The following is a 14368-nucleotide window of genomic DNA, read 5'->3' as shown; positions in this document are numbered from 1 at the left end:
GCTGTATAGCTCCGAGATGAGGTTCCTCGTTAGTTACTGCCGTCTGTTTTCGAAATGGTCGCACGTCGTCCACTTTACATGTTTCTTACCCCTTTCTGCACATCGTATCCAAAAAGTAAAGCATTTCCGCCACTCTCTCAGATGTTTGAAGTTTTAACGCGCCATAAAAGCCATCCAACGGGTTGAAGAAAGTATTTAATTTGCCTCGGTTTTCATCCGGTTACATGGTTTTTAAGACATTGCGCAAGAGTTGCGCCCGTAGAGATAACATTACTGTTTACCCTACTGGTCAAATGTTGAATTGCATCTTCTAATGCAAAATATTATGGAACCGGATGAAAACCGAGGCAAATTAAATACTTTCTTCAACCCGTTGGATAGCTTTTATGGCGCGTTAAAACTTCAAACATCTGAGAGAGTGGCGGAAATGCTTTACTTTTTGGATACGATGTGCAGAAAGGGGTAAGAAACATGTAAAGTGGACGACGTGCGACCATTTCGAAAACAGACGGCAGTAACTAACGAGGGACCTCATCTCGGAGCTATACAGCGTACAGCGGAGGGAGAGGTTCCGTAGGGGCTAGAGTCGATCCCGTCCTCCCGGTACGTGTGGTTTTCTGTGATTGGCCGAACGTTCATATTCTGGCGCTCCGACCTCGACAATTAGGCGATGTCTTTGGCGCAGTGTGTAGCGCTGTCACCTCACAGCTACAAGGTCCTGGGTTCGATTCCTGCCGGGGACGCTGTGGGCGCTGGGGGAGTGTTCTCTCCTCCGCGTCATCAGTGCCCATACCCAAAGGGCCTTTCTGTGTGGAGTTTGCATGTTCTCCCCGTGTCTCCTAGGGTAGGTACCCTGACAAAAACATGCAATATAGTCCTGGTCTCTAGACCGCCTCCCCCTGGTCAGCCGGGGCGCCTGATGGAGGGGAAAGGAACTGGTTGGAATAACGTGTTCCTTCCACACACTACGTCTAACCAGGGAACCTCCCCCTGTCAGGTGATAAGCAGCGGCTTGCTAGCTCTCATGCATTGAAGGAGGCATGAGCTCGGCTCTAGGCCCTGCCTAGGCTGGCAGAGGGAGTGCGTGTGTGTGTGTGTGTGTGTGTGTGTGTGTGTGTGTGTGTGTGTGCGTGCGCGTGTGTGCGTGCGCGTGGGTGTGTGTGTGTGTGTGTGTGTGTGTGTGTGTGTGTATGTGTGTTTAAAGATGTTCAGTTGCGTATGTTTTAACGAGTGTGTGTAGAGTGTAAATATGATGCTTGACCTCATTTGAGCTATATTGTTTTTGTTTAGTTAAAAAAAAATAGTGCTTTAAATATAGAAATATTATATTTACAACATTAGAAATGAATCCTCTCTCCTCCACCTCTCTATCCCTCTCTCCCTCCCCAGAGTCAGTGAGGTTGGTGAATGGGACTGGTGTGTGTTCAGGCAGAGTGGAGGTGAAGTCTAATCAGTCATGGGTCTCAGTGTGTGAAGGTGACTTTGACCAACAGGATGCAGAGGTGGTCTGTAGGCAGCTTGGCTGTGGGGTTCCTTCAGTATTCCAGGGGGCGCTCTATGGAGAAGTGAAGGCTCCAATGTGGACCAAAGAGTTACAGTGTGAAGGCAGTGAGTCTGATCTCCTGGACTGTAGAACCTCAGACTCAACTAGAAACACCTGCTCACCTGACAAGATTGTAGGACTCACCTGCTCAGGTAAAAGACTACACTTTGATTATTAGTTTACAATCAAAGTAATATTACTTTTTTTCTGTTACTATACAGTAAATAATGAAGTGGAAACCTGGAATACTCTGTTCAATTCTTCCATTATACACACATTAGTAATATTTATAGCCCTTCTGTCAGCAGGCAATAGGTCTCTCCTCCTCCTCTTCTCATCTATTTCTTAATATAGGCTATATTAACCATCTTGTGACTAAGCACATTTACTTTAAGTAAGTAAGCAGAGTAAGAGTAAACAAAGTATCTGTACTTCAACTACTTTTTATGCTTTTCATCATGAATCATCATTGACTGCACACAGAGGCCCTTGGCCTCTAATCCAGAGGCCTTTCTCAGAGGTTCTTCTGCCACTACAATCATCACAGAAAATAGCAAATCTACAAGCTTGTATTGTGATGAGTCGTGAGCTTACAGATCTACTATTTTTTTTTTTTTTTTTAAAGATTTGTTTTTGGTATTTTTTTATTGTTTTTCTTGGAGAGGGACAGGGAAAGTAGTCTGACAGGAAGAATGGGGAGAGAGATGGGGGGAAGACATGCAGGAAAGGCCGACGGGAACGGGACGCGAACCCGCGGCACACTGCTATTAAGGATTTTCAACCAGGGTGCCTAGACCGCGACGCCACGGTCTAGGCCACAGATCTACTATTTTTGCAGAAAGTTCATTGTAGAATAGAGACAATACAGTTCTAACTGCTTAACATTGTCTGCGTACAGAGCCTGTCAGATTGGTGGGAGGAACGAGTCACTGTGCTGGTAGACTGGAGATGAAACACCAGAGAGAGTGGAGACCAGTGCATGTTTATTCTAACAGCTGGAACCTGAAGTTAGCATCTGACGTGTGTAGACAACTGGACTGTGGCTCGGCTGTTTCTACAGAGGGACGTGGTTCTACAGATCAACCTGTATGGAGGATTACACCTCCCTTATATGGATTTAAATCTTCACTGAGGGAGTGTGTAGCAGTGGAGTCTTATACTTCCTCCTCCAGCCTGGAGCTGATCTGTTCAGGTAACAAACAATGACTTCAACAATGATACTAATCTATACTGTCTGTCTGTCTGTCTGTCTGTCTGTGTATATTTCTGTCTGTCTGTCTGTCTGTCTGTCTGTCTGTCTGTGTAGCTGTGACTGTTTTATTTACTGTTTGGACAATGCATGAACATTCATACATGAATGTGAATTCAATCAGCTGAACATGCTCTCATGTAAACATATAGGATTTAGCTAGAAGCTCTTTTCCATCCGTATTCCCACACATAAAAACACAGAACGTACAACTGCCTAAAAACTGATTTCAAGAATAATGTACCTAGTTTAAACCCAACTAAGGGCACGGTCACACCGCACTTTTATTTAACCTCTGGGGCGGAATCTGCCAATGCTTTGTCAATGCAAATGCGTGTTTTCATGGTCAAAACATTGCAAGATCGGCTCGGGTGGCGCAGCGATAAAATCCCTGCCCACCACCACAGAGGTTGTGGGTTCGAATCCACCGTGGTGCATCCGGCTTTGTCGGGCGTCTACATGAACACAATTGGCCCGTGTTCGGGGGAGGGAAGCCGGTGGGGGCTGGTGGGGGCTCCTCACCGGCAGGTGAGTCAGTAGGATACGACAGCAGTGACAACACAGCAATGTGTGAGGGGAGGAATTCATTGGCATAACGACTAAATTGGGGAGAAAAAGAGGGGGTAAAAAATAATTAGCTACTCTAAATTTAACAAGAAAAAAAAAACATTGCAAGATCAAAAAAACTGTGTGTGCCCTGGGATCTTTTGGCTATGCCAGGTGTGCCTTGGCACCAAAAAGGTTGGGAAACACTGTCACTATTATTATAATATAGATTTTCTACACAGCGTTCACACTAACATGTATGTGTCTTCCTCATCTAGAAATAACGTGTGATCAGCCTCATGAACCTGGCCTGGACTTGAATGATTACATTTCAGGAAACAGGCTGGATGCATACTGTGCAGACCTCTTATTAATACCACTTGTTTTCTTACAGAGATTAAATGTCAGAAACCTAACATTCCAAATGCTGAGATTGAGAATCCACAAAAGATGGAATACACATCCCATGGAAAGGTCTCATATCGCTGTTTGGATGATGGAGTTACTCATCAAGCTTCTTGTACCAGAGATGGTTGGAGTGAGATTAAGTCATGCAAAGGTAAGGGTTAACGGCATGCAACACTATATTATTAGAATGTCAAAATGTAAAATATTTCTATGTACAGCATTAGATAAAATAAGTGGTTAATCATAGTGATTCATCTTAGTTATTCATCTATAATAGATGTTTCACACACAGTGGTTAATCATAGCGATTCATTTTTGTTATTCATCTAATAACTAAGATGAAGGGGCTTAGCAAATCGATTAATAACTGTGTGTCCGTGACGGACGATGAGCCAGTGGCTGAAGGCGGGTTGGGGGCTGATTTGATTTTGTTCTTTTTCATTCTAAATTTTAAACGGCACACCTAGCAATGTCCAACGGACCACTAAAGGTCCACGGCACGGCGGTTGGGAAACGCAGATGTAGGAGATAGGATGTAGGAGATATGACAGATCAGAATAAGGACTGGGAATGGGATGCAACCTGTCACCAATTCACCATGACAACCACAACAAACCATTGTTTGTCCTACATTGATTCCTGCATTTGTTTGTAATAGTCTGTGTTGTGATATAAATCATACACTTACTCATTCCTTTGCATTAGTATGTGTTGTGATATAAATCGTACACTTACTCATTCCTTTGTATTAGTGTGTGTGTTGTGATATAAACCGTACACTTACTCATTCCTTTGCATTAGTATGTGTTGTGATATAAATCATACTGCACTATGTACTGTTACACTCAAACTCATTCATTTGATCATTTGTCTCTTCAGCTCTCCATGTTCAACCAACAGTCCACACAACAGGTAAACAAACATGAACAAACAATTAAACATGTGTGACATATTTTGACAAACACTAGTTTTTAAACAAAAAGCCATGGATTCACACAAAGGAAGTGTCAAAACCTCTGATCACCTTTTGTCCCAACAAAAGGAGTGAATGGCGCCCTAGGCTTGGGCTCAAACAACAAAGAATATAATAATGTAATACAATAGCACCCATACAATCATGAATCAGTTGTTGACAGTCCAATATCACCACAACATTAGAGACATGCCTTTTGTCTGCAATGCTCTCTTTGTCTTTTATTCAATCTGAGATCCCCTGCTAGGCCCTGTCCCCTGCTGGAGCTGGACGTTATTTTGCTCATAAAACTAGTTTTGACGTGATTTCATCGTTCATACATTTGTCTTTGGGATGGACATGATACACGAACCAAGGGAATAGTAATACCTTTCTAAGCACTAAGTTATCGAACATGGATTTTACTGCGACTTTCCAGTGTTGTGGACAAACCAACACAAAGTAAGTAGCATGTTGCTAACGGACTAGTGCTAACGCCAAGGATGACAAAACCAAGACTGCATTTATACATTTATTTCATACATACATTCCAATTTCAGCTCTGACCTTCAGGTGAATGGTATTTCCATATTATTACTGTGGCTTTAACACATTTTAGACAATAATTCATATTTTGGTGAGGTTTTCTGTCATTGCACATGTGTGCCAAGACCCATTGTCTTCCAAGCTGAGCCTCATATTACTTTTTAAAGTGTATTCTACTGTCTCTGTACAGAGTCTGATGATGTCAGGTTGGTTGGAGGAATCAGTAGCTGCACTGGTATACTGGAAGTGAAATACCAGGGAGAGTGGAGACCAGCGGCTGATTTTACGTCTGACTTGAACAAGGAGTTATCATCTGTAGTGTGTAGACAGCTGGACTGTGGCTCTGCTGTTGACACAAAATCGAGTCCTGGTTCTGTACGTAAACCAGTATGGATGATTACACATTCCTGTGTTGGATCTGAATCTTCACTGTGGGAGTGTGTAACAATGCAGTCTGGTAGATCTGTGGAGAGACAAGAGGTGATCTGTACAGGTAACAAACTGACTTCATCATTGACACAAATCTATACAGTCTCTTGTTTGTCTGTCTGTCTGTCTGTCTGTCTGTCTGTCTGTAGTTTGACAAATGTACACATTTAGTCAAAACCTATGACATGAAATGTAACCTTTTCTTTATTTTTGGTAATGTTTGGGGTTCTATGACATCCCTTCAATCAAAAGAAATGACAAATGAACTGGGTCTGGGTATTTCTTAAAGTATGTACTCAAACATGCCTCTGATTTGCTCCCTGTCAGTGACATAACTGTCACCCATCGGGGAGAGAACATGCATAATCCCACCCACCAGGAGAGAACATGTAATAATCCCATTCACCAGGAGAGAACAAGCCATGTTTTAGCAGGTCTTGCCAAGAATTCGGCCAGACATGCAATCTCCACTCTTCCTCCCTGTGTTGTAAAAGAAAAGAAAAATCACATAAATTCACAATCATCTCTTCTGTCCTACTCACATCTCTCATGTCCTACTCACATCTCTTCTGTCCTACTCACATCTCTTCTGTCCTACTCGCATCTCTCATGTCCTACTCACATCTCTTCTGTCCTAATCACATCTCCTATGTCCACTCACATCAGGAGAACAATCTAAAACCATGCAGTAGTATTTAGCTGACCTCTGCATAGTGAGGATTTATTGCTGAATCTGTGACACTAGCATTGCTATGAATTCATTAAGGATGTCTTTGCCTAAATTGTGAATGTGTATTTCTTTATAAGTTACTTTCTTAATAGTCATAACACTTTCAAAAAGGCTGACCATCTCCCCTAGTTTGAGGAAATTGGCATTGTTATGCTCAAACAATCAATCTGTTCTACGCTTGAATCCCAGGTTTTGCAATGCCATTACTCTTATAGACTAATCAAACAGCTTCCCATTATATGAGGAAGAGCTCTGCAGCCATTTTGTGCTGATGTTTTGTGCCAACTCTTTACATTAGACAAACTGTCTAATCACTCTGTTGACATGCCCCCTTCCTATACAAACCCATTTTAACTTCAAACTCATTTTGACTTCAAACCCTCCCCCCCACACACTGCTTGTACATACTGTATTATTTCCCCCCTGCTTTTTTGTTTCATTTGTTCATATAGTGATATTCATTTTTTTCTGTATTTTTTGTGTTGATATTTGAACTGTTTTTGCCACTATATTTGACTATGAATTGAATACCTCAATGGAAACAAGATCGCAAGGATTTTTTGAACGGACCTTTTAGACAAAGTATTTTAAATGTAACTGTGCTGTTTTACATTTTTGCCTACTAAAATATTAAATCAATCAATCAATCCACACCTCCAAGTTCGAATTCTGGGTGTTACATATGTAACATAAATGTGAATTGCGGTTTGATGACTCTCTGGATGTCCTTCCCATTCATTTTCCATTCTCCATGTTGTCCAGCCATGTTCTCCCAGTGTGGCAGACCTGAGCCTGGTGATACGAGCAGGATCATGGGAGGCAGAGGGTCTCTTCCTGGGACTCATCCATGGCAGGTGTCTGTGCAACGCAGACCTACTGGTTCGACTGAACCGTTCACCCATGAATGTGGAGGCGTCCTCATTGCATCCTGCTGGGTCCTCACTGCTGCTCACTGCATGTAAGCTGCTCTAAATTCATATGTTATGGTAATATGCAACGGCAGAAAGCTGTGCTGGCTCTGGATTCTTCTAAACAAAACATGAACCAAAAGAAAAAAATCATCACAGAACATCCTGAAATGGTAAATATAGTGTAGTCAGTACAATAACCTACAGTGTTACTAAGATAGTGTAGTCAGTACAATAACCTACAGTGTTACTAAGATAGTGTAGTCAGTACAATAACCCTACCGTGCAGGGACGTGCACAGATAGACTTTAGGTGGTGCTAGAGCACCTGCCCTTTGCCCTCTTGACCAGAAGTGCCCTTTTGAAAAAAAAAAAAAAAAAAGTTTTTTTTTCCCAGTTGACAACGGTCTTCAACAGGGGGTCCGGGACCCCTAGGGGGTCCTCAGAGTTACTACAGGGGGTCCGCCAAATCTTTACGTGATATGTTTTTCTTTTTACCATAACCACTCGAAACCTAGCATCCCTTTTCTGAGGAGAACTTTAGCCAAAAATAGCACATCTACAAGCCCACAACGCCTCGCGCTGCGAGGCGTTGTGGGCTTGTAGATCGGCTATTTTTGGCAAAGAGGTGTAGGTGTAGAGGGAAAAAAGAGCAGACCAAGTAAACAAAAAAAAGTATAATTTACTTGAGCATCTGCCCCTCAAAATGTCTGTGCACGCCACTGCTACCGTGCGTGTTACTAAGATAGTTATGTGCAATACCCGAGTGGATCCGAGAACACCCGTAGTATGCCTACTGTGTGTGTGGCGCGCTGCACTGATCAGGACAGAAACGCAATGAAGTGCTGTTTAACTTGTGTGACGTTTTAAGCTGACCTAGGATCAGGTTAGTGGAGCAGCAACATGAATGGCTGTGTAAGTTGCGTGATGATTATGCTGGTTTAGGATCAGATTACTGCAGCTCCTAACAAAAACAAAAGTTGAGCTACGCAATACATGCTGCAAGGCAAACCAGCTGCCGGGCTGATTTGAAAACACTGGCGTGAAAAATGCCGGCTGTTTCAGCCAAAAATGGATCAAACAGGCAATTACTGACCTAATGTGACCTCTGCTACCTGTATATCTATCGAATTTCAAATAAGATTAACTTTTATTTAACGTAATGTTTATTCAGTAGCTCCAACAGGTCCATGGAGATGCAGGTGGTCTTGGGGGGAGTGTACATTAAGAGAAAGGAAGAGTATGACCAGGTCATCCATGTAGAGAGAGCCATCGTCCACCCTGATTACTGGGAATCAAAGCACCCTGATGGACGACTCAACGTTCTTCGTAATGATGTTGGTGAGTGAATTGATATACGACACAAAATGATGTATAGCCACTTAGCATTCTGAATGTATTGACATAACTATGAAAACAGTGGTCTGTTATTGAGTTCAGCAGTCATTATTCAAAAATAACAACGCAAAATTCAGTGATTGACCAATCAGAATTCAACCAAGTTGTGTAATAAATCGAAATAATACATTTTTCAATAAAGATTTTACAATCACATGCAATGTAATGATTTCATTTGATAAATGACATGCATGTTAGACAGATATACTAATGCATCATTCTGTGTGTCAGCTTTACTTGAGCTGAATGTCACCTACAGTCCTCTCTGTGCCATGGAAACCCGCTATGTTAAAACTACCTGTCTGCCAAACCAGCTCTTCCCTGATGACAAGGAGTGTGTGATCTCTGGATGGGGCCTCACTGGTATGTATCTAACTACACATTACCACTGATCTGAATCAACCTCATACCATAGACAGTTACAGCTACAGTGAATTTGGAAACCCAGGGAGTTTTAAATCTCACTAGAGAGTTTTAAAATCACGTAGCAGACTATGGAGTCAGGTCAGTCTCAAAATAAGGTTGGGCATGTGTCTCAGTTTTTCGGTTTAATACGGTTTTATGAAATCTTGACGGTTTGTAAGAAAAATCGTGTCACATGACGTCACGTGATTATTGTTTACGGAAGCAAAAGAGAGAGAGAATATCAGCGAGAACAGCCGGAGACGTCTCAAAAATACATGCTACAGGCCCAACTAGAAAAAGTGCTCCTCGGAGCACAGGTCTCCGCCAGGTCAGTTAGGTTATTGTGGGCCAGCAATGTTGGGAAGTCGCCAATCAGGATGGAATATAAAAAATCGGACAGAACGGTCTTGATCACTTGACTAGAGATAATGTGTACCGATTTGCGTGATGTTTGGACCAAATTTGTAGGAGTTATATGTAAAAAAAGGTTTAGCAATAATAATAGGGCAATGTTAAAAGGGTGGCATTTGTTCCTCAACGTAGTGCAAATGTGTGTGCAAAGTTTCACCGCAATCGGAGGCTTCCATCTAAACTGCTCACAAAATGTAAGGAAACTTGAATTTGGGCCATTATTATTATATCTTATATCCTTTTAATCGTTAAATTCGTCACCTTTACAACGAGGTACAGCTTCTAAACATTGGGAATTCGTGGAATGAGCAACACAGGAAAATGTGTGGGTAGCGCCAAACAAAAATGTGCCAAAATGGCCTGTTAGACTTTTCTGGTGGAATTCACTCTCGTTTTGTCACTGTTCAGTTGGTATTCACCTTTGTTGCTTGGAGCATTTAAGATTGCACTCTCCCACAGTACTAAGGACAAAATAAGGATAAGAAAAAGAAACATGTTGGCCATACACTTCACTAATTTTACACTCAGTTTCAGGGTCCTCAGTGCGGCAAGAGTGAATAACCGGTCTTCCTGGGGTGTTGTCTTCTTGGGGGGCCCACTTTTGGGTCGGTCTTTGACTTCACCAGTCTCACGGAACTTAGTCCTAAGTTTGGATATGGTACCAGGACTGACACCAAATGATGCTGCCACTCTGAATGCTGGAACACCAGCCTCAAGTTGCCCTATCGCACGGGCCCGATCCTGAAGGGACAAACGTGGCATCTTTCCACCAGTTTTGCTTTTTGGAGAATCCACAAACCCAACAACCTGCAGAAATCATGCTCAGGTGCTAATTTTAATTAGGCACACATCTGTGACTGGCACACACCTGAAGCCCATTGAATGTCAGGAATGTCACGACATTGAATGTCAGCAGAAAAGTCTAACAGGCCATTTTGGCACATTTTTGCTCGGCGCTACCCACACGTTTGCCTGTGTTGCTCATTCCATGAATGCCCGATGCTTACAAGCTGTACCTCGTTGTAAAGACTAATCACCGATAAAAATGATATATAACACTTTACTAATTGGTATTAGTAAAGGGGAGATATAATGGCCCAAATTCAAGTTTCCTTACATTTTGTGAGCAGTTTATTTTAGGTTTACATGTATTTCATAAGTAACATCTTGCAGTGTTTCTCTCATTGTCTCTTCTCTGTGTTCTTCACCCTTCAGGGAATAGCAAACTTTCAAACAGGCTGTTGGAAGCCAAGGTTTCTTTGATCTCTAAGCAGAGCTGCATGGCTCCACATGTCTATGGAGACAAACTGGATGATACCATGATCTGTGCAGGAGACCTGGAGGGAGGAGTTGACACCTGCCAAGTATGTGTGCGTGCGTGCGTGTGTGTGCGTGCGTTTGTGCGTGCGTGTGTGTGTGTCAGGGGCGCCTAAGTATGTAGCACTAGCAGTTAAACCATTGCTTCTCAAAATGAGGTGACCTTGAGGTGGTTCCAGGGGACCCTCAGTTAATTGAGTGCCAAACACGTAGATCTACCTGTTTGCAAATACACCCATCGAGTGCCATAACCGTAGATCGTGTTCTCTTTTTTTTCCACATGGGGCGCTCTAACGCAAACTAGGAATAGGATATATATATATATATATATATATATATATATATATATATATATATATATATACACACACACACATATTTTCACAGATCTCACAAAAATTGGTACGCATGGTCTCTGGACCTATGCGGTAAATATATGTAGGCAGAATTTTTTGTTTATTTGTTGCAAAAAACACGATTTTTGAGGGATCAATCCCCTCCGAATTACTCACACTAACAGAACGTCTTCGGGCGGACTCCTCGGGTCCCGATGGGCATCGGTATGATTGAGGCAACCACACTTGCAATTTCCCAGAATTGCACCTTTCTAGTTATTATTATTAATATTATTTTGTAATGACTGTACTAAACTGGTTCTTTGTGCTTCCAGGGTGATTCAGGCGGTCCTCTGATGTGTGAACTGGATGGAATTCACTACATCACTGGTGTAGTGAGCTGGGGAGCTGGATGTGCTCACAGTAACAAGCCTGGTGTCTACGCCAATGTCCTCAGATATGTGTTCTGGATTAATCAAACAATGTCTAATAATCATATAGATTATGATTACTCTAATGATGATTAAATTACCTCCATTCTGTGATAGGTGATAGGCAAGTTGTAAGACAGGTTTAAGGTTCACCTTCCAGCAGAAATGACACGACATACAGAGGTTATCTTGATTGATTGATTGATTGAATACCTTATCAGCAATTTGCAAAAAAAAAAGGACAGGAAAGTACAGTTTATAGGATACCGATAACCTGATGAAGGTCTAACAGACCGACACATGGTTATACTCCCATTAAACGTTTTGTTTTAAAGTTGGTAATAATGCATAATACAATGTTATTAGAGAGATTAAGTTGATCATAATGCATAATACCATGCTACTAGATGGATTAAGTTGATAATAATGCATATTACAATGTTAGAGAGATAGGATATAGGAAATGAATAGTTTTTAGCTTAGTTTTACTCTTTGTAAATCTTCTCAAGGAATACCTTGAATTATAGGAGCTGAAAATAAAGGTTTGCTTTGAACGAGTATCTTCTCACGGTGGCTTCGCTGCTGTTGCGTGCAGATAGGATACTGACAGCAGATAGGATACTGAAGCCAACATGCTGTGTTGTTTACCGTGTGGCCTATAGATATGTGTATGTGTGTGTGTGTGTGTGTGTGTGTGTGTGTGTGTGTGTGTGTGTGTGTGTGTGTGTGTGTGTGTGTGTGTGTGTGTGTGTGTGTGTGTGTGTGTGTGTGTGTGTGTGTGTGTGTGTGTGCGTGCGCGTATATATATATATATACACACACACACACACACACACACATATACACACACACACACACACACACACACACACACACACACACACACACACACACACACACACACACACACACACACACACACACACACACACACACACACGGTGTAGCCTATAGATGCAAGCATATATATATATATAGACACACACACACACACACACACACACACACACACACACACACACACACACACACACACACACACACACACACACACACACACACACACACACACACACACACACACACACACACACACACACACACACACACACACACACACACGGTGTAGCCTATAGATACAAGCCTATACACAAATCCACGGAGCGCTACCCTGTAGGTGGCCATTGCTGCGGTGTCTGTCAGCTGGAGTCACTTTTTACTACACACACACACACACACACACACTTTACAAAGATGTACAGAAAATCGTGACGAGCCACCTACAGTATACGTCAGGTGCCAGTAGTATATGGCTGCTCTGCTAACGTCAACAGACGGACATAACCGCAGCAGCAGCTGACTGACACCGCAGCAATGGCGGCGCCACCTACAGGGCAGCGCTCCGTGGATTTGTGTATAGATGTGAGGAGTGAGGATGCTTTTGCACACACACTAGTGAACCTGTTATGCAAAGCAAGCATTTGAGTAGCTACTTGGCTCATGAACAGTGGTGTTTTGGTCATGAAAACAAGACCAGGAGACCTGGTTCTGCCAGACCCAGAAATAACAAATTCCTAGTAGGCAACGCACCTACAAACCACTTTATAAGTGAAAAGTATAAATCATTTTAGGCATTTTGTGTGTGTGTAGCATTTTGTGTATAGGGGTATTTGGTTGTAGATTTGTGTATAGGCTAGAACAGCAAACCTTCCAGTCTGATTACATTCAGCTGTCCCTTGTCGGGCTCTATGCACAGCAGCCATATTGTGAAGACATTCACACGCGTTACCAATGATACTAATGAAGGCTCTATTCCATTTAGAGTAGCACAATGGTTCTCAGATTTTTCTATTTCCCCGACCCCCAAAACTCTGAGAGTTACGGGTCCATTTGGTTCCATTAGTACACTCTCAGAGTTACACACTCGTAAGGGGCCATTTGGAAACCCCTTAAGGAACCATGAGGGTCCCTGGACCCAAATTGTAGAGCCACTTGGTGTAGGAGAGTGTTTCCGGTGAGCCAACATGCACAATAACAGCACCCTGACTCTGTTTGACCAGAATGGAACAGAGCCTTCATTAGTATCATTGGTAACGCCTGTGAATGTCTTCACAATATGGCTGTTGTGCATAGAGCCTATTTGTTGCCCCTGGTGGTTGTGTTTTGTGAGGTCTACTCCACCAAGTGGTACATTTTTAGAAGAATTAGACGGAGTGCCACTACAGTTCCTGAATGGCTGAGGGAGGAAAAGAGGGACCGACAGACAAAGCCTCCTGTAGGCCGCCCCCCCTGGGTCTGGCAAAAATAACCACTTACACCACTGCTCACGAATTGAATGTGTGCACTAGAGAAGGGGTCTTCAACGTTTTCTGGCCAAGGACCCCCTAGCTGAGAGAGAGATGAAGCAGGGACCCCCCCCTCTATATTGTATAAAATTGTGTTTCAGATTATACTTTTTTTTGTTTACTTGGCCTGCTCTTTTTGCCCTCTACACCTATACCACTTTGCTCACAGCGCCTCGCGCTGCGAGGCGCTGTGAGCTTGTAGATCGGCTATTTTTTGGCTAAAGTTCTCCTCAGAAAAGGGATGCTAGTGTTCGAGTGGTTTAGGTAAAAAAGAAAAGAAATCATATCGCACAAAGATTTGGCGGACCCCCTGTAGTAACTCTGAGGACCCCCTAGGGGTCCCGGACCCCCTGTTGAAGACCCCTGCACTAGAGCGCACACACAGTACCGTGCCGTGAAGAAATTAATGACACCAC

At 42.7% G+C, this 14368-nt stretch overlaps 1 protein-coding gene across 1 annotated transcript; it reads left to right on the top strand.

Annotated features, from left to right (window-relative positions):
* Positions 1-4215: 4215 nt before the first annotated feature.
* On the top strand, positions 4216-11742 carry LOC311039231 (hyaluronan-binding protein 2-like; the record flags this gene model as incomplete). The annotated part of the gene is made up of 9 exons (XM_084048911.1): positions 4216-4267; positions 4626-4658; positions 5435-5737; positions 7166-7361; positions 8488-8651; positions 8940-9071; positions 10740-10888; positions 11512-11637; positions 11725-11742. 9 exons carry the CDS (start codon positions 4216-4218, stop codon positions 11740-11742), a joined length of 1173 nt encoding a protein of 390 aa, XP_083905037.1.
* Positions 11743-14368: the final 2626 nt, after the last annotated feature.

This window comes from Gymnoscopelus microlampas, assembly GCF_963454915.1.
Source record: "Gymnoscopelus microlampas genome assembly, chromosome: 3".
Classification (NCBI taxonomy): domain Eukaryota; kingdom Metazoa; phylum Chordata; class Actinopteri; order Myctophiformes; family Myctophidae; genus Gymnoscopelus; species Gymnoscopelus microlampas.
Note: the sequence above shows the minus strand (reverse complement) of the source record. Positions and strands in the feature narration are given on the sequence as shown.